General features: G+C 39.3%; 1 protein-coding gene across 3 annotated transcripts in view; it reads left to right on the plus strand.

Moving 5' to 3' along the window:
• Positions 1-21,689, plus strand: part of FAM135A (family with sequence similarity 135 member A) — a 90,660-nt gene that overhangs the window by 22,913 nt on the left and 46,058 nt on the right. For all 3 annotated transcript variants that reach the window (XM_065056239.1, XM_065056238.1, XM_065056237.1), the window contains 2 exons: positions 17,297-17,376; positions 21,520-21,659. In XM_065056239.1, the coding sequence (XP_064912311.1) occupies positions 17,297-17,376; positions 21,520-21,659 (220 nt within the window). The remainder of the gene's footprint in view (positions 1-17,296; positions 17,377-21,519; positions 21,660-21,689) is intronic.

Raw genomic sequence — 21,689 nt, forward strand, 5'->3', positions numbered from 1 at the left:
ATGATGCCTTGATAATATGCTTTTGACCTGTATTTTCCTGATGTTTAAAAGTTTGTGCAGGTAGGAGGTTGTGGGACCCCAGTGGCAATTTTAGCACTATTTGTAACAGAAATTTGGGATGTTTACTTATAACACTTTCTGCTCTGTCTCCTGCCACCACCTCCTCATGATTCTGGATGTTATTTACAATGCTGTTCTTCAGAGACGGTGTTGCTGTAAGGCCAAGTTGTCTCTTACTCATTTTTCTGCTGTGGACTGTGACTGCTTACCCTCCATGTTTACATATGTGTTTGGTACATGACAATATCCTGAACTGAAATATAAATGTATTGAGCTTTTCTGAATTCAGGCATCTGGTTATTGAAAGTGTCATGGTACTTTGTAGCGCTCAGTTTAGTTTTCAGTGTTTTACGATCAGATGATGAATCCTGATCTCTAACTTGGAGTAGTTATGCCTTTCTTGTGGGTAGCGAGAGAAGTTTCCTGGTAAGCCTCAATTGTGGGATCATGGGCTTTTCATTTTTCTGGAGCTTTGTGTTGCCTTTTCAGCCATGAACTGACAAATCTAATGGACTAGAGAAACGTAAGTCATAGTTTCTAGTTTAGCGTAGCACACACATTGCGGCAAGGTCTGCTTTGAAAACAGCTTCAGTCTATGTTTTCCCTGTCTCTGTGCGTTCTTATAATCCCAGTGTTAAATTCCCATTTTGTGACTAATCATTTGTTATTTTGTCAGTAATATGCATGCACACACAACTGGCCAAAGCTGGATTTAGACAGTTTTCAGTAATAATGTCTCTATGTCTGTGCTTTGTCTTTTTTTTTCTTAACAATTTTCTCTGTGAAGTAGAATACCTGTTGTTTCATTGTGGGTTTAAGAAACAGAACTCTGTAATGGTTATTTCAGCTAATTGTGAATTTGTTGTTAAGTAGACTATGAACAGCACAGGTAAAATAAAATATTAACAGTAGCGCTTGATTGTAGCTGTAGGTTTACCTTTGTGGTCACTGTGTCTAGTCATCTGTTATTTGACTTTGTTTTGGGCTAAAAGATTATTGCAAAAGCACATCAAGAGTTTACGTTAGTAATGTAAGTCTACCACACAAAGTGGTTTTGCTTTATAAATGCTAGTTAACAGATGCAAGAAGAAAAGGAAATACCTTCCAGAGAAGAGACTTTAGCAGATTCCAACGTAAAATACGTTTTTAGAAGTGTGTCATAACTGAAATTAAGTTATCGGTAGGATTTCAGTAACACTAAGTTGCTTGTGGACTGAAGTCCTATTCAAAGTCAACAGAATTTAAGCTACATAGACTACTGGAAATATAGTCTTATGTTATTCTTCTGTTCCACAGATTTATGTTTTTTCCATGTGCAGATACTTACTGATGCATCTGAGCAGCATTGATATTTTATGCTTCCATGTGTATGGTTGTGTAATGTAGCGTAAAAGAAAATATCGTGAATCAGAGTATTAATTTTAATGAATCTTAATATGATTGCACAGTAATTTAATGAGAAATAATGCAAAGTTCAATTTTTTCTTGATACAGTGAATTGTCTACATTAGTTTTATAATTTATTAACAGGAAATTAAATTTGAAGAGTACACATTTAATAGGACCTCTTTTCTTTTTCCTGGCTACATCAGGAATGAAAAGGTTTTGTCCTTAAATAAAGAAGTGGTTTCTGCTAATGTTCTGTGTTGTCAGCCTATGATCAAGTAACAAACTGATAAGGGACAAGGAATATTCAGGCTCACCTTTTTTTTTTTTTAATCCATACAGCCCAGCCATACTTTGACTTTCAGACTACATTTCTGTATGGCATCGCCTTCTGGAAATAAGTGTTGTGAGTTATCTTCTGACATGTAGCTTATCTTCTGAAGTATTGTACTGTGATCTTTACTTAATGTAATACAGTCTTTACAAAGGGAGAAGAAGACTGTCAGATTTGGCTAACAATTGCAAGATGAGCTCTGTTCTTCAGCTTATGATTTTACAATAATACAAATTGCAGTAGTATGAGTTTAAGCTCTGGAGAGCTAGGCTATAAACCCAAGGGAATAGTCTGTCTAGGAAAAGTATTGCAAATATTTTTCTTTTGGTTTCATTTTTTTAAAAGTGGATCAGATTCTGATTTTGGTTCAACAGTGCATGCACACACACAGGTCCTGCTTGCTCTGAAGCAAGAAGGAGAATGAGCGGTCGTGAGTTGTATTTTAAGTTGGTATTGCTTTAGAAGTTAAAAGTTAATATCATCAAATATCCCATAAGCCCTTCTGATGCGGTATGTCTGAGAGACCAATGATATGATTTGGTCTCAAAGAGCAATAATGATTTGAAGTACCATATGATCGTACTTCAGAATCTTGTCTTTTAAAATGAAAAGACTCATATTCGTTGAGAACAGGAGTTGGAAAATTAAGTGGAAAATTGAGCACTGCTTGCTTTGACTTAGATGATAAATTAATGCTTTTGAAGTATACTCTGCCTCAGCTATGTGAGTGGAACTGAAGATGTAGGGAGGTTGTACTGCTTGTCTTCAGAAATTAGAGTACAATGTCTGTGTTAGGAGACTTCCAACCACACAGGGAAGTTTATCTAGGGGTCACCCAGAGCCATTGTTAACTGGGCTTCTGCCCCTTCTCCGCTGTTGATTCCCAGATGACTAGCCTCCAATTTCAGAAACTAAATCAGATCCTGAAGCCACCTGTTTTAGGTATGTATTTTGATGTGAAAAGATGATGGTACAAGTGCTTATTTCTTCACTCATTATTCACAGAGACATAGCTAACAGTTGGTAACTATAGGTGTCCTGGAGGTATGTTTTATAGAACTTAGTTGTGTTGTGTTTTTTTTCCCTAACCCCCTCATTATTGGTTCACAAAATGTACCTTAAATTTTGTAAAATGTTGGTGAGAACTCATTGCATATTCTAGACTTCTCAAATATTGGGTACAAATTTGAAATCTCCTGGATTTTGTTGAGATTTTAGCTCTTAGACCCATGTAGTACTTTTGGAGATTTTAAACATCATAACTTTTGCAACTGTCATTATGATTTCACAATTGCAAATATTTTATCACATCAGAATTAAAGCTGTCTAATGGCATCCTGTACCCTCAAGACATTGAATTTGGCAAAATTACATTTTTTGAGAACAAAAAAAAGAAACAACTTGGATGTATACTTATGCCATTTTAATGTCTTACTGGAGCCTGGGATAGGTGCAACTATTCAGTGTGACAGCAAGGTTGTACGTAATTGTGATATGGCTTGTGGCATTTGTCATCTTTTGAGGACACATATGTGGGGGCCATGTATAATTCATTCTTTTTTTATGCAGTCAAAGAAAGATGTGTCTTGTGGATGTAAGACTAGGTGCCATTTCACCTTGCAAAGTAAAGAATGTGTATCAGCATGCCTTGCCATGAAGATTGTCAGCAGCAGCATCATCAGTGAGTTTATCATAGTTTAGTGAGGGAGTAAATGGCAGTGTAAGACGGTACTGAGTATCAAAGGATTCTCTCTGGAGAAGGCCCATTTTTTTGATCTGCAGAACAATTTGTAGTACGAAGGTAGAATGGGAGTAAGTCTTAGTTGAAGACAGAAGAATAATGATCTATTGAGTATGTACCTTCTCTTTCTAAATCTGAGTTTTACCAAATTGAGTATTCTGGCATGGCATGTGACAGCACTAGCAGTTTTAACTGTGCAGTAAATACATGTTTAGTCATTTAATTTGCTAATTTTGAGACTCTTCTATAGGTTAGCACTCTTTTAAGCCAAAGTGTGTAGCTTCTGCATAGGCTTACAGTTCAGACCCGCCTCCCTGTGATGGTAGTAAAAAACAGAGAAAAATCTGTCATTCCTAAGTTTTCTGCCCTATGTATGCGTGCTTGGTTAAGACACATAATAGTTACAGCAGAAAGATTATTGTGTTAGTTCTTTAAATTAGCTCGCTGCTCATTTTGTGTTCCAGCATCTTGACTGCCCTGTCATACAACAGAAGTTCCTGGCTTAGTGTCTTTTTGTGTCTCTTCTGCTGCACATACATCTAATCATACCTTTATGTTGTCAAGGTTTAATTGCAAGGCGACAATAAACCGTGGCAGAAACTCTCTGTTACCACTCACTCATCCCCGCTTTAGATAGGAAAGATGATAAGGAGGAAGGAAGAGAGGCTTTGCAAGTTGGAAAAAAGTTTTAAAATGCTTTACTAACTCTACTGATAAATAGAGAATATATACAAAATATACAAAACCCAATCTTGGATGTCCCTGGTAGCAGTGTTTAACCTCTGCGGTGGTGGGCGGAGCTGGCATGGCTCCAGCAGGTGCAGGGCAGGCACCCAGCAGTCATGGGTGGGACTTCACAGCAATCCAGAAACTGGATTCAGGGTTGCAGGGTCTGGATCGAGGCCTAGGATTGCAGGGCTGGCCGGCAGGGTCCTCTTCAGATGCCGGCCATGGTCGAAGAGAGTGAGACCCTCGTGATCTCCCCCTGTGATAGGGTGTATGACGCGGGTGGGATAGAATACTCAGTTGGTCAGTTTTAGTCACCTGTTCTGTCCGCCCCTCCTTGCAAATACGCCCCTCTCGTGATGGAACATGTGAAATCTTATCAGTCTTCTTGGCTGTCATAGCAGTAAATCTAAACATAGGGCTTCTTCTGCATTCCATTGGTCGTCATTATCAGCTTTGGGGCACAGTGTCCAAAAAAATATGCAGCTAACTTCAGGAAAGTGCAGTTACTTAGAAGAACTTAGCTGAAAGGAAAATTCACTAAAAGAGAACTGGTATTGTTTTTAACAAGACCAGGACATGTATACCTGTATCTCTAACCATAAACAACAGCTTACTGGATTATCATAGACTTCTGAGAGCACGTAGCTTTATCTGAGTATGGAACCAGGCTCGGTTTGACCACCAAACGCAGACTTGCTGTCTCTGCTTCAATTAGGTGCCATCTCCAAAATATCTTCCTCTTTCACTCCTTAAACCTCCTGGCAATTACTGTATTCCATATAAAGTGACTTCTCAGATGTTTGGATTTTTTTTTTTTACCTTATTTCGTCCCCCTCCACTTATTCTTCCTTTCCCAGATTCTTAGTCATTTTGACAGTGGGGAAAGAAGCTCAAGAAACCGCCAAAGACTTAGAGGCAGTCCAGACTGGAGCATCATGTTCGTGCTTATCCATGAATAACTTCATTTGTTTATTTACAAAGTTTTAGTTACATTTAAAATGTTTCTTTTTTCTCCAAAAAGATGGTGAATACCATATACTAAATGATCAAGACTTCTGCTGCTACTCATTGTGTATTTTCTTCTGTTTTTAATGCAAGAAGTAACTTCCAGGCTATTGGAGGTGATCAAACTGGGGGGGAGAAAAAGGTATATTTTTCACCTGTGCCAGTTTTGTTGGTATGGATGGCTGTACAGCTGCCCAAGCACTGGTTTTGGTGGAGGGAGAGAGTGAGAAAGTGCACCCAGCATGGCCCGCTGTTAGCACCATGAATGTAAATCTGTTGTGAAACAGCGTTCTCATCTGTGGATTTGTAGTTGGCTTGAGCCAAAAGGTGTGTTATTCGTGATCTTCTCCTGTTTTCCTGCAGTCCTGCCATTCTGTGGTCAAGCAGGTGAGCTTGCTGTTGGCAGCAGTGTAGTCAGAGAGTGCATTAAGCCGGCAGGAACACTGGGCTGAGGGTTTAGACGTTTCATGTAGGGAGGTCTGTTGAGAGCAGCTGCCTGAACAGGGTGGCCCTGCTTCTGGTGCTTCCTGTGTGCCTGCAGTGATACTCTTCTACCTTGCGGTTGGTCACCTTGGAATGATAAGCCAGAAGAAAAATAAAAAACCACAGAATATGATTCTGGTTTTGGCAGTTTATATCTGTGGCCCACACCAGGATCAGATATTCTGACAGTGCAGGTGCAGAAGGAATATGAAAAGCACAGGAGGAATGGGGTCCTTGCTTCTGTCACCAACTAGCTTTTGGGTTGGTTTAACTGGACCGCATGCCGAGAGAAATATGTGTACAAGTTCCAACCTCCATTTTAGGAAGACATCTCTTGAACAGGAGAGTCCACTATGTCAGTATGATCTGGTGAGTGAGAACAGCTCAGACATTAGTATGTTTTGAAGCAAAACCTCTGTTTGAACTCCTGCATTCATCTCAGTTGGCATCCCTGCCCGCGGGATAGAGTTATGACAGACGTCAGGTATGTCAATTCTAATTTCCCTAAGCTCTCTTGCAGAGATACAGAGCTGGCCTGGCAGTGCCAGTTTGCACAGTTTCTGCCTTCCTGGCTGCTTCGCGCCTCCCAGAGCACTGCCCTGCTGGTTGCGCTGGCTGAGCTGAGCTGCTGTAGTGACCTGCTGTAAGCTGAGCTGCTGAATCGGTACAATTTGCAGCATTACTCTGCATGTAGTGCATGTGAGGGGGCCAGTATATTGCAGCAGAGGGGCAAGAGGAAGTGCCTGGGAGGACAAGACAGAGTAACAGTGTAAACCAGAACTCTTTAAGCTGGATTTCTTGCAAAAATCTTTATATTGTAAAAGTACAGTTTCATTTTCAATACATTATTTTACCTTATTATGAGGAAGGGCAGAATTTCCCAGATGCTAGTTTGCATGAGCAGCAAAGAGGAGGATTTGGACGACTGCAGAGGACAGAGGAACCTACACCTGGTATAACCTGGGGAAGGGGCCCTAATCACCCCCAGAAGCCCAGGTCCCTTTCCTTAGGTCAGCTCTGAAAGGAAGAAGGAATAGACGATAAAAGGCAACCGTGCAGATAACCTGAGCAGCAGAGACCTCCAGCTTCTAACTCCCTAAGGAGAACTTGGGTTTTTCTTCAGTGGGTTTTGCAGATCCCAGCTTCCTGGGAGCAGTGGCAAGAGGTCAGCTTCATTGGGGAACAGAAGGATTCAGATACCCATGGAAAGATTGAGGCTTCTCACTGTACGTAAACATGGAATCACCTTGATGATCATCTCTGCAATTCTGTTACTGTGTATAGTCCTGTGCACTTTTTCCCTCTTCCCATTATGTTTTTCTGCCCTTATGAATTGTCATCTCATAGCCTTTTTGCATGCCTTCCCTTCAGCAGTCTTTGTTTCCTGCCTTTACTGAATACATTCCTACATACAATTTATTTCAAATTATTTTGGATACTGTCTTAAGTTTTCTGCAATGCTTGTTACAGTTTACTCAAAATAAAAGCCTTTGACAAAATATAGACTTCAGAAAAATATATTTTTGTTTGCTTGTTTTAGACTTGTTGAACAGGTTCAGTGGGTACTGTGTGTCTTTGGGATACCCAGCTTGTGGAATGTGACAGGAGTAAAAGAGATTTGGCTACTTAGTCTGTGCCCACATAATTTGTTGAGTTTACTTAAACCAGTATCAGAAGGTTAACTCTTGTGAGTTTGCATTTTAAACTTTGTTCTTGTAAAGGTATATTTGCTGCGGTGTACTAGATAGGGTGGGTGTTAGGACACTGAATATATTTTTGTTGTAGGAAGTAGCTTTACCATGTCAAAAATACAAAGTCTATCCAAGAACAACAACTTTTTCGTTTTCATGGAGGGGTAAGAATTGGAGTGACTGGGAATCTCTTGCTTTCAAATCTTGAATGCTCACCTTGCTTTTTGACATTCATGAGCTTTTAGGATCAGAATGCGAATTATGAAATTTAGAGAAACAGATCTGCTGCTGCTGCTAACTTTTAACAGCTCTGCTTCTAATATTTTTCTGATAATACTTTCTGAGATTATTCCTCAAGAATTATGTTAACGATGAATGCATAAGTAACAGTGCAGAGTGAGCAGATCTTTTCTCGGTCTTTTTAGAGTTGAAACTCTTGAAATTGAGGAAAAAAATAATTTACAGCAAATGTCAGTACAATTTCACATTATTTCTGAGTGTGGAGTCCCACCAGTAGCTCACCCTGAGCTAAGCCCATGTCACAGCACTGAAGGGAGCAGTCCCGCTTGCTCCCCGGCTGAGTGGTCCTGCCTTCTGTAACAGCCCCTACTGGAGTCTTTTTTTCCCCTTTCCAGGTGCATGAACATGTTGATCTGATTTACCTTACAGTTGATAGAACATCAAAACTTGTTTGAGGAGAGGCAAAAACGTGTAAAAGAGGTTTTGGACTGTAAATTGACTTCTGCTGGTGGCAGCACTGCCTTAAACTGACTTGAATCATAAAACTGCGCCTTTCTTGAAGGAGAGAAGATAGTCTTTCAGAATCAGAAGCCACTATTTTTCTTTCTTAGTATCCTAATGACATCTCAGAGCAGTATGTTAAATTTGAAACGATAGTGATACAATTAAAAAAAATGAACTAGAGGAGCTAATTTGACTTGCTTGAATGACATAGCTTTCTAGAGGGAGAAGATGAAGATGTTGGTGAGGGGTAAGAGTGACAACCTTTATTTGATGTATCTTACATAAGACACAGCAGTTCACATGGGCTTTTTTGTTGTGATTTTTTTGCAGCAGCTTTCTTTGTGGTACCTGAATTTCCATCTCTAGTTATGTGTATGATGCATTTGCTTTGAAAACAAAGATTGTCTTCCATTAAAATAAGCTGCAAAGTGGTTGTAAGGCTTGTATACTTGATTACTGACAGATGAGAGGAACAGAATTGCACAGCTGCAAAACTTAAAACATTTGAAAGACCAGTAAATGCCAGAAAATGAGTTGTCAGACTTGTCTTCTGTTCTCCCATCTGTTGTGTTTGCTAAACCTTGATTTCAAAATTAACATGTTGTGATGTGTCTGAGTAAAAACTGCTGCCTGTTTGCAAGGAGTGGAACTTGGAAGAACTGTGACCCTGGTTACCAGGAAAACTCTGCATCAGGTATCTTTGTCCCCAGAAACCCGAAACATTCAAGCCACTCAGTGGTTAAACACTTGTGATGTGTTGTTTGTGATGCTAATATGCTGAATCAAAAAGTCAAATGAAAAATATTTTTGAGCTAAACAAATAGAGTTAGTTATCATATAAGGGAATACAGGAAACCATTAACCCTGAAGATGAGTTTCGCAGAGCTGTTACAGTCTAAAGATGCAAGGTAATTTCGTATGATTTTCTTTCTTGTTCCCTTCAGTAATAACAGGAAATAAAAGAGAAGCTATGATTATAAACACAGACTAGTACAACTTAAGATTTGTTTGATTAAATAAGAGCTAATCTAATATTGTATGTTTATATGGCTCTTTGAAAAAACAATACTTATTTGAGAGTATTCCTTTTTCAAGTTTTTAAATAAATGTTTATAACCACTGCAGGAATTCTGCCTGAGTGTGCCTGTGGTAAGAACATGGAGAAAAGGCTTTTGTAATAATAAGGCAAAATCCCCAGCTGCATTTACTTTCCCCTCTCTCCTGTTTTATGTACTTAATCCTGTTTCATAACAAGCTGCTGTGACTTATTTGAGGTATTAGCCTCCCAAATAATTCTCATCATACATTTGGTCTAATAACTGTTTTGTTTATATGTATCTTTAATTGTCAGAAATGATGTGTGCAATAGACATGTGAGATACTTTTGAAAAATATTTCACTTTCAGAGACACTTGCTTTCAAATAAATAAAACTTTTTCCTATTTCCTGTAGGTTTGCTCTTCATTTTATTTATCTTAATAAAAACGTTAGCCTACTGGGAAATACCTGGATTTTTCATTGAAGGGATTGACAAAAGATTTTTTGAAACAGTCGTTTGGGCATGGTAATTTTCCTGCTGCTCAAGTATCTGAATTAGAATTTGTTAAATGAGTTAAACCCCACAATTGTAGCAGAGTGTAATCTTGTATTGGTCCATATTAGAAGTACGTATTCCAAAGTGATTGCAAGATAAGAAATATTTTGTGTATTCTGTACCTTTATTAAATAATACTTTGTCTAGATAAGCCCTGTAACTGGTTTGGTGGCCATTTGGTAGTCTGTTCGCCCCAGGTGGGTTTGATAGGATTAAATTTTTGTAAATGACTGTGCATTTCTCCTGGTGGGGAAAATTATGGAATAAGTCTGACCAATTCTCTTCTCTTTTTACATCTGTCACTTCAAGAATCAGCATTTCATTGCCTGTGCTATATTCTGTGGGGTTTTTTTAGATTCTCTTGTTTCTGTTCCTTTACAGCTTATTTTACTCCCTTTCTGATTTTCCTCCTTGTTGCTTGTTTGTGTGCCTTTGCCTTGATTGCCTTTTTATGGAATACCCGTGAGGTTACCAAATAATTCTGACTAATTTGTGGTAATATTTAAAATAGAGAATTTGTGTTCCAAGATCATTTGAAATACTTTAAACATCAGAAGCACACTCATATTGCCTTGAAAAGTGTGCGTGTGCTGGCGTTTGTCAGTACAGTGTGAAATGCTAAATATCTTTACTTGTTTCAAGATAATATTTTATAAATCCATTAAAGAATTCGTAATGTAGGGTCTCTGCAGTAGCAAGGAGCTTCGCCTGTAGGACAGAGGGGTGTTGAACAGAAATAGGACATTGTCTCTCGTTGTTGAATTCTTTCAATATTTTGCTGACTCAGCCACTCATCACAGTCGGGGTTTCTGCTGGTGCAGGTTTGCTGCTGAGGGAAGAGCTCTGTGATCTGCAGAAGACACAGCTCTGCCAGGGTCAGCCTGACAAAGCCATTACAACAACATCGCTGCCTCCGGAGCTGCCTGTTCCACAGGAGAGTGGCTCTTCTGTCCGATTTTGTCACAGTTCTTCATTTCAGTGCCGCATTCTGTATTTACAGAGCAGTGCTGCCTCCCCAGCTCTGTTTACCTGTGTGTGAAATGAAGTGTACTTGCCTGAGCCACTGCTCTGTCACCTTGGAAAAAGGAAAAGGAGAGAACTCTTAGTGGTGGTCTGCGGTGGACCGTGTGTTTTCAACAGGGTCTTGCATTGAGTAGATCCCAAGAGCTCTTCTGAGGTTTTGCATAAACAGGGTCACAGCTGTTCCTTCCTTTGGTGAACTGACAAATTTGGAAGCTGCCCTGCAGGTGACCCATGCGCATGTGAATTTTGCAATCCACGATGTTCAGTGTTTGCTCATGCCAGCGTGGCCCAGCGCACTGAAGCGCGCAGGGAGTGTGCTGGGGTTCGTGGGAGAGGAGAGGTCGGACTCCGCCGTGCTGCTTCTGCCCCTCCTCTGCCTGGCGAGAGGCACCACAAAAACGTTTCACCTCAATCATGAATTGTATTGTGAAGCTTTTTCAGGACATACATTTCCCTTGGAATGTACTTTAGCTGGCAAAGTAAGTAGTTTTTCAAGTAAATACTCATGCAGCTATCTCTGTAAAAGCATATATGCTTTTTTATGCATGAGATATTTTTTTTTTCAATAACAGTTGCCCTTTGTGACTACATTCGCACACATTACTGCCTGTGGTTCCATATGAGAGCATTAAGAAGTCAAATAACCTTTACTTCCTGCATTTACTTTTTCTGTTGTTAGGAAGAGACATTCCAGTTATTGCTAAATCTACTTCCTGCTCAGATTATAAATATTGTTTTTCAACAAATGTGAGGAAAAAACTTACTAATGACCATCTAAATATCGATCCCATTGAAAAAAGAAACCTGTCAGTTTTCCTGTGTAGGAGAGAATGTTTTGGCACATGTTAGATTTTCAATCTTCAAGATTTTAATGCAACCAGACGGCGAAGATTTAATCGTTCTTACAGGATGGACAATAGAGGTCTCCTCTGCCAACAGGACAGCAGTAATTCTAACAACCTTTTTCAGAAGACCTCTTCCTACAAGGTCGGTAGTAAGGACACTAAGCTCCAGATATCCTTGAATCTTCTGATAGCGTGGTTATGGATTTGCATATGTAATGATATTGAGGATCAAATGAGATAAATGGACATCAGCAAGTACACACATTTATTTACTGAAGAAGGACTGCAGAGACACTCCATTGGTTACTTTGGCTTTTCTTGTGGATGCTGTCTCAGTAAGCGTCTCAAATATTTAGGCTAACTCGCACGTTGTGAAGCAAATGCAAAGGTACCTCTTGGGGATGGATGTGGAATGTTTCAGGACAAGATTTTTAAGCAGTGCAACTGGAGCGGGAGAGCTGGTGTTCATCCTCATTTCTATGGCCAAGCTAATTAAAAGTAAAAGCTGGAAACATTTAAGGAAAGAGAGGCTGGCAAATTTTCAGAGGTAGTGTTGTAGACTGTCTTTTTTTTTTATTCAAGTCTATGACATTAGGAATTTAATAGGAACTGGAAGATGCTGCCTTTCTGAGAAGTGAGAAAATCAGCCGTTGAGAAGTATCTTGCCTGTGTATATGCAGGAATGTGTTCCTGAGTTCAGACTCAGGGTAGCCAGGAGCTGGAATAGGTTCTATTCACAGATGTCTCTCCAACTTGTTTTGTGTACTAACTCCCAGCCATATGGACTTTGTTCTGTTTTGCTTTTCAGTCACTATGTTGCAGATTGCTGACCCTGTTCTATAGGTTTCCTTCAACCTCTGGGGTCATAGACTGTTTCAGGATAGACGACGTAGCAGCATGTCATACAGGATACTCTCATGCTGGAAGCACGGTCCGCACTCGATCCAAACCATGCTGCTTGGAGCTCTGTCCCCTCTGGTCTTGAAAGCCTCTGTGAGTGGAGATTCCACAATGTCAGTCGGTTGTAACCTGCTCATTGTCTTGACAAAACGGTGCTAAAGACTCATACAAAATCTTTGTGTGGTGTCAGACCTTCATCCACTGGTCAGTCTGCTGTTCCTCCCACGTGTTCCCTGCACTGCCTGGACTGCAGTGACTCACATTACTACTCTGCTTCGTTAGCTGCTGTTGTAGCTGAGGCTTTTAAAATGCTAAACTGTAGTCATGTCATCAAATGTGATCCAAATGCATCTTGCTGAATTATCAGGTGGTGGTTCTGAACATCACCGCATAATCTATCAGAGCAATTTAGCAACTACGTCATATCAGGTTCTTGCTTATGATCCATTTTTAATGCATTTTTTTCATCATATTGTAAATTACAGTTCTTGGTGACATTTTTATTTTATTCTGTTTAGTGAAACACTGAGCTATCCTGCTTCAGCTAATGGAGCAAAAGAAAGGTATTTAAACTGGGGAATGCTGCTGTTTTCATGGGTGACTAATGTGTGATCTCACAGTATACCACCATTCTGAATACTATCGATTCTTTAAAAGCAGGGAGAATAGCTTTAAAGCATTTTTGTCAAATATATTTGAATTCTTTTTTAACTGAAAATTGAAACCCTTAATAATCTGAAAATGGTGTTTTCCTCATTAAATGCAGTCAAAAGAGAGATTAAGATACAGAATTTTTTCAAATTATTCCTCAAAAATCTTCACAAAAATCATTACTAGTCTAAGCTTTAAGCTTTACTTTTCTGGATTCTTAATGCTAATTGCAAAGCATGATCTATTTTCTTTTTTTCTATATTTCTGCTCTAGAAAACAGTTTTACATAAATCTTGAAATGGATGTAGAGGCCCTGTCTCTGTTATCAGCAAAGCATTTTCCAGGTTGTTGTTGGAGTCGGGAGCTGAGCAGGAGCCAGGCCGGTGCAGGGACAGTCCGAGTGTTCCCCTGTCAGGTTTCTGGGACTGTGGGTGTGTGTCAGGGGAAACGAGGTTGTGCCTGTGGATCTCACTGGCTTTGCTTGAGCACAGGCCGTGCCACTGAGATGTTTGTACCGTGTTCTCCATTCGTCTGGGCTTCGTGATGACATTTCAGCACAGACCCACCGATGGACCCAAACTGTTACACCCTCTGACCAGTCATGGTACTAAGCCTGCAACTGCCTGGTTAGATCTGCACGTGCCACCTTTTTGAAGATGCTGGGCTGGGGTTTTGAAGCTTTGGTAGACCTGGGCTACGTTGTCTTTTTGGGCACATTTGCCATACTGTCGGTGGCATGCTCTGTAGCATTGTTACTTATTGTCTGGGATTTTCCACTTCCCAGAATACCTTCATTCTCCTGTTACGTAAGATGATGGTGAGTTGATTGTATTCAGATCTTATTTACAGAGTATTTTAAGGATATTTGGGATAATTGAATGTGATCGGTGAGGAACATGTCCTTGATACTGAATTGTTATGTGGAGCTCCAAGCAGATACAGTAGAACAGACCAGGTTTATAGGTCAGTTGTTACATGTATGAGAACTAAACAGTGTTTATGGTGCAGCTGGGAAATAATTTAAAGTTATTTGGTTTGGTGGGTTTTGGTTTCCTTTTTTTTTTTTTTTTAAATATGTGTAGAAAAAGAAGCATTGCAACACAAATTGATGAATGAGTTGAACCAGAGATGGAAGGAAGATGAAGAAGGCAGGAGGCAGGGCCTGAGGGGAAGAGAGTGATAAAGCTTGATGCATTTTCTTGAAATTTCTGTTAAAATTTGCTGCCAAATGAGGAATGTAGATCTTAACTTCAGAAAGCATTTCCTTACTTGATGTATTACAAATGTAATTCCTTTGTGAATAGAGTACCCTGTTTCAGTATTGTAGCTCTTCATTTTCAGTTAGATCCTTAATATATACAACATTTAAAGCTGAGTGGCAGTGAATAACTTGGGTAAATACTGTGTAGGAGGTTGGGGGTTTTTATTTAAATATCTTGATGCAGTTAAATAATTGTTTTGAAGATCTAGGCACAAGCTTTTGAGTTAATGTTTACATATTTGCCCTGAGCTGAACTACGGGGTTTTATTATTTAGATTAACAGGTAAATGTTTTATGTTATAAACTGTTTACAGTATAAATCTGCTGAAAATGAAAGCCACCTGTCTCAAACATTACACCTTCGTCTTCTCATTAGCCTCAATTAAAATGCATCAGACAGGTAAAGGGTTTATGGGATAAACAGTAGAATATTCTGCTTTTGATTAATTGCTAGGAAGTAATACTAGAAAAAGGAAGGATGTCCTAAAAGCCTTTTTGCTTCACAAATTGCATTCTAAGCACAAGCAATTCTATTGATGGCTTTCTTTGAGGCCCAGATTGTAAACAGCTGTTTAACAGCATCTTTAAGGCAAATGAGTCTTATTGCATTAAGCAATAGGAATAACACATTGCACCTTTTTTCTGTTCAGTGCTCAGTTTTTATTTTGTCTTTCATTTTAACTTGTTATGGTCCTAATTCATTAATCTATGCACATTCAATAAAGTTGTTAAGCCTTAGTTAAATTTATGCTCTGTAGAGCTGCCACATGGTTCTAAACATGCACTGAGGATGATGCAGATTTTGACATTTTAAATTTTAAAAAAGAGACCGAATTTGGTAGAAGGTTAGAGTGAGATGAAGTAAAATATCTGGCATGTCTCTGAACTACTGAGACATAATACTTAATCTAAACCATACCAACGATTTTTGTTCTTAATTCCTGAAGTAACAAGCACTAAGCTCTGCAATCACAGGTAGTCATTTGGATCATGGGAAGATGCCACTTGTAGTGGTAGGGCGTCAAGCTCTTGAGAAATGTTTACTGTGGACTCATAAAATGACAGTTTGGTGGGAAGTATCTCCTTACTGAGGCTGTTATGTGTTATAATCTATCTTGTGTCCTCAATAGAGATGAAAAGTGTAACTGAATGATGGAAGTTGCATTTGACCCAGAGAAATGAAGTACATTAGTGTACTAGATTGCATTCTCCTGGATTACTGTCGAGAGGTCTCTCTTAATCTTCTCAATTCCTTGCACTCTTGGAGACGATGTCAGGGAAAGCTTAATGTTACTTCTTTTTTTTTTTCAGTCCAATATTGAATTCATTTACTGTTTATGAGTCAGTAAAAAAATGTACATGGAATCATGTTTGACCTGTGCGTTTCTATAAACAAAATACATAATTATTGGTTTGCAATAAGCTGAGTTTTATTAGATTTTTTGAAAGGTAGGAATAATTTTGCTGCCATCTCTTGTCTCTAGCAATATCATTCATTCATTAGGTATCTTCTGTTATAAAGCATTCTTTGACACATGGTTTTGACCAGACGAAAACTGACTTTTTAATTTTGTGGAAGTATTAAATTAAGAAATTTTTGTTGATTGTTAGGCTAATACACAGTTGCATCAGTTGCTAGCAAAGTCCTGGATGGTCAGTTTTAGCTGAAGTGTTAGAAGCCAAAATCAGAACACCACGACAGATTAGAGTAGTTCGGATTTGGATGATGGGGATGATGAAGATGAGCCAAAAAACTGTGAGTGAGTGTACACCATAGTTGGAATACAAAGGGTAAATTGCATACTTGTAAGGGCATTTAAGAACATGCTGCTGCCTAAAATGGCATTTTCATCTTCCTGCTCTCTGCTTGAGAATGAATGTTCTTGCTCCCTCCCTTTCGTTGGTGTGTTTGTGGAGCTGTGTGGTCGGTCACATCAACACACTGAGGAACTGAAGCTAACCCCTTCAAACAACAATAAATTAACTGAAATGGGATGAGATGGAGAGAATGTGTCATCTAAGTGGACTTGTGGGTGCTTGTGTCATGTAAAGAGTTCCATAAAATCCGTATAGGTGACAGGGATTTCATAGATAACAATCAAAGTTGGAAAGAGTATGGAGCAGAATAGGGTTACAAGCTGCTTAAAGATGAGGGCAGAGATGCAGAAAACAAAGACTCTGGTTTAGTGGGTTTTATTTTTGTTGTTGTTGTCATTATTTTAATTTTAGGCTTTAAACCTGTAGTTCCTGCCTTTGACAGCATAAAGGCAATGGTACTATGTGTTGTCACTATACAAGTACTGTCATATTCTGCCTAGTGTGACCCTTTATTTGCATTTTTGAATCTCTGGTGGCCAGAAGCAATGTAGAGAGTGTCTGGTAAGTAGTGTGTTTTCTGGGGCCCTGGTGGGGATTGTGCTGCAGTTTCACTAATAGCTCCTTCAGCTGCAGAACTGGCTCTAGCAGTCTTGTAGATGTACTACATGGTAGGTCTTTATGAGATGGTTGTAGTGTAGCTGACAATCCTGATTTTTCATTCCTATTCAGTTCTCCAGCATAGTTTACCATGTATCTCCACATATATTTGCCCCAACACTGTGGGACATGGGAAGAATAGCTCTGTGTTGAGGCTTCCTTCTTGTATTCTTGTGTTTGGCTGCTGCTCTGATTAATGATCAAGAAAAAAAACCAACACGATGAAAAGCCAAAATAAGACACTTACCAGCTTCCTAGGCCTCTGTGCCCTGTTCCTTCTTCCCACTCTCTGTTCCTGCCTTTATGATTGTTTGTATATGGTAAATGAGATGTATGGCACTTCACATGTTGCAAATCCATGTCTTTTGCTTTAGCTTTTACCAGATTCGTGTATCTATGAAAATTCCTCCAAGAATTCCACACAAATTGGAAGCTAGCTTGTTACATGCAACTGGTAAGTGCAAAAACTTTTAGTAAACGAGGTCATTATCTTGCTGCTAATTAAGGGAGCATGCTTTTTGTATTGTATTGTTACAACTAATATTAAATGTTTTTATTGTGTTAATAACAAAATTTAAAAACCTAAGTTGTTGCATGATGACCTGCTGAAAAACTAGTTTGTTCTTAGCAGTGAGACTTAAAAATTGATTACAGAATTTGTGTTACTGTTTTTCCTCTGTTAGTTCCATTTGTTGTTAGCAAAACATGTTGATTCCTTTATATTAGTGTCTTCTGTTTTTAACCCTGACTTGTTCAGTTTTCTCCATGTTTCAGGCTAAGATGACAAAGGGCAGATCTTATTTAAGTTGATATCCTCAAAGTAATGGAGAACTTCAGATACAGACTTCTATAGAGATTGTTGTGTTTTTGTTTCCAAAAAGAAGGCTCTGAAAGGATCCAGTCTTGCTGATTTCAAACTTGCTCTCTTGCTGTCTTGTGGCAACACTGAAAATTGATTTAACCTCCTGAACAGAATTACCCACTCCATCATATTTTTTTTTCTTTTTTCTTTTTTTGTTTCTTTCTTTGGTTACTTTGTCCAGGCAAACTGAACCTGGAGACACCTGTTGTGTACTCCTAATTCGGTGAAGCCCACACCTCAGCATTCTGTAAAAATGTGAAAAGCAAAAAATGAATTAAGTTTTCAAATGTCAGGTGGAATTCTAGGAATTGCAAGGAAGAAAAACCTACTGCAGTCTGCGAAAATGTGATAGGAGATTACAGAAACCTGAATTTTTGAGGCTATTTTAAAAGTAACTCTGGATAGAGCAACAATGTAGATACTGAATTTTAGTCATGCTTCCTGAATATTTCTTGGATTTGTGTGAAATAAATAATTCTTAGGAACCAAGATTATTCCACTTCAAAGGCAAAGTTTAGTATGGGTTAGGGAATTTAGCTCAGCTAAAGTGATCCTTTAGTAACCAATAACTTTTTAAGTAGTGTCACTTAATGCTATGTTTAATATCACTGAAAAAGAAGTTTTTCCATTTCATGGTATATTTTAGAATGGTCTTCAGTTGTTTTTTTCAGAAAGCTGCGATCTTGTGTATAAACTGTGATGTGTGTTAGCTCCTTTGTCTCTCATTATCAGGCACAGAGGATGTAAACATTAGGACTGCAGTTTGTTGTGAGTTTAGATCAGCAGTGCTATGCCTGTGATTGCCCCTGGCCACTCTTTCCCTTCATGTTGCTCTGTTGACGTGTCTGATTGCACCTGGGAACGTGACTGGGGAGCTCATTCAGCTGACAAGCAACTGTTTTACAAAAGCCCAAACCCCTCCAAGCTCAAAAAGTGGGGTCCTTTTCAGATCAGGCTCTCAGTTTGGTTTGTCAGGTAGTTGCTGATAATGTTTGCGCCACAACAGAGTGGAGAGAAGGGTGTGAGCTGATCAATGAAAGGGTATTAATTTGTCCTTTTTGTGGGTGTGATAGTGCTTGGTCTGGCTGAGGACCTCTGCCTTCCATTCCTTTCAGCTGCTTCTGAATTAGCAGAGCTGGATGCTGTAGCTGTAACTCTCAGCTCTCCTGCTCAAGGTGGTGGAATAGCTGATGCCAGTTACTGAGACCAGCGTTATTTGTAGAAAACAGCTGCTATTAGGCTACATGTGCACTAGCGCTAAGAGGGTTGACCCAGCCATCTGAAAGTTTCTGTTGCTTGTTGACTATAGAGGAGGCTGTACAGGGGCCCTCAACGCTCACTCTTGAGTATGACATCCTGTATTGGTCAGGTACTTCTCCCTATACTTCTCCATCTCTTATCCTGTCTTTCTTATACCTGTTCTAAATACTATTCCTCTTGACAGTGTCATGATTTTCTCACTCCAGTCCAAGTGATTTTGCCAACTTCTGGCTCTCCCTAGCCTCTGCAGAAGTCACCTGCGGCTTCCTTACCTGAGCTGTGTGTTTTCCCTTCGCCCACAGACTGTTCGTTTGATCTGTCTCTTCCTTTTGTTTCCCTGAGTCAAACACATAGGCTCAGTTTTTCCCTTCTTCCTGTTCCTCTGCATCTCCTTCCACACCTTGCCCAGCCCTTCCCAGCTCTTCATGAGGTCCTGTGATAATTTAAATTCTGTTTTCTCCTATTTGTATTCCCCATGTCTTTTAGTAGTTCAGTAGAATTGTTCAGGACCCAGAACAAGTGTCATTACAGATGTGGTAGGATAAGCCACTTGCTCTAGCTCCAGCCTTGTGAAGGTCTTGTGGCATTCTTGTGATTTGAAGGGAGATGTAGTCATGCTCTAGAAAGTTAAAAGAAAAACATATGTAATTCTAGCCCGTATGAGGTCGTTTCAGATTTGAGCATGTTCTGAATTCCTACTTCTATCAGAAACTTGTGGCTGGTTTTCGGGGGGAAAAAAAAAAGGAGGGGCAAAAAGGCAGGTTAGAAATGAGATGTACATTTTTACAATGCAGAAATAAATTAATTTCCCACTCTTTTTCCTCTTTGTTGCTGAGATGGCTTTTCATGTGTATAGAAGCTTAGAAATAGTCTTGGCCAGTCAGTGAATAGTTGGCTTAACAAACAGTAGTTTTGCCTTGTTAACTTCAGGTTTGTGAGACCTTTCCCCCCCTGTAGACGTGGCTCAGCCTTTTTCTGGTGTCAGGTTTTCCTCTTGGACTCCTCTCTCTCACTTCTAAGGGGCCGTTTCATCTTACAGTGGAGTCAGCAGAACTGAGGGCTGCAACGTGGAGCTGGACGCTGCGTAGGAAGTGGGACCTCGGCCACGTGTCTTCTTTTGTATCAGCTGGAGCGGGAGATCCCTTCTGCTGATGCTGTGCGGTTATATCAGATTGCATGTCATGTGAAACCATACCTGCTCTGCCCTTCACCTGGAACTGATGACGGATATAAGCTGAAAGTGGCATTATATATAGGGGAATTAGTCTTTAATGATTCAACCTTTGGAGGCATATTTTTTCCAGGGCACCTAGATCGATGACACATATGGAAGCTTTTCAGCAAAACGCAGTATTTTGACTTGTTTCTAGTTTCTGAAGGGAAGTTGAACTAAGATGTTATGAAGATTATAGAGTGGGAATATTTGCCAGGTGCAGTGATTTTTCTGAGAGGTCTGTAGACCCCAAATATAAAGTAAAAACTTTGCAGATTTTTTTTTCATTTGTGGATTCCTTTGAAGTAATATGTTAAGAAGACTCAAAAGAATTTTTTTAAATTTTTTGTACCCTCATTTACACAATTTCTATAACTTGGTGTTCTGGAAGAGGTTAATGTTACTGGGGCTGTTTGTAGAGGAGGAATACGAGTGTGTCTGTTTTGTTCTTCCAAGTTCCATCTTCTGTTACGTGTTGTTTCATAGGATACTGCCTATCATAATATTTCCTGTATGATAATCTCTTGCTATTATGCTAAGTACTTCCTCAAAAACTGTTTTGAGCCATTCCCTTTCTCATTTCTTCTACAAGTCTTTCAACTTTTTCTTGTTTGTTTTTTGGTTTGGTTTGGTTTGGTTTTTTTTAAAGGATTCCCTGACCATTTATCACACTTTTCTGAACTCTTTCTGATGAGCAGCCTCTAGACTGAATGCATAAGTGTCATATTGAATGAGAAGTCTAAGGTTCAGGTGACACACTTGGCACTGGTCTGACCAGAGTAGTATGCACTATCTGGAAGGAAAGAGCAAACCACCTCTGTTCTTGATTAAGTCAGTGGAGTGATACATGTCACTTTAACCTCTTTTCCTCATCTGTAGGTAGTTAACAGTTCCCAGCGTGGTTAAACCTTGCAAATCAACATGAATGCTGGATGAAACACAGACAGATTTCAGGATTTCTATTAGAATTTTTTGTTGCCTAGGGTGTCTTGTTCCAGTTTGGAACAACGCAAAAATTCTTCAGTCTAGAACTCATACTAAAAGCAAATTAAATTAAAAATTTTGATACAGTATTTATTTGAAACAAAATGCGCTCCTTCAAACTCCAGCAGTTGCTGACTGGAATGGAAAGTGCTGATTTTGTTGGTGTTACAGTTTTAATAGTGGTCATGAAACTGGTAGGAATTATAGTTTCACTTATTAGCTGCTCTGAGGTTTCCAGATTCTAGGGTGATTACATTAATGCTGGTTTCTCTTTTCAGGTGCAGATCTTGCCTTTCCTGCTTCAATCCATGATAATATAGTTTGCAGTAAAACATTTCAGATTCTTTACAAAAATGAGGAAGTTTCTGTGAACGATGTGATGATTTTCAAAATAAAAATGCTGTTAGATGAAAGGAAGGTAATCTGCCATTCAACCTTACTATATACA

The sequence above is a fragment of the Columba livia genome, chromosome 3, assembly GCF_036013475.1.
Source record: "Columba livia isolate bColLiv1 breed racing homer chromosome 3, bColLiv1.pat.W.v2, whole genome shotgun sequence".
NCBI classification, from domain to species: domain Eukaryota; kingdom Metazoa; phylum Chordata; class Aves; order Columbiformes; family Columbidae; genus Columba; species Columba livia.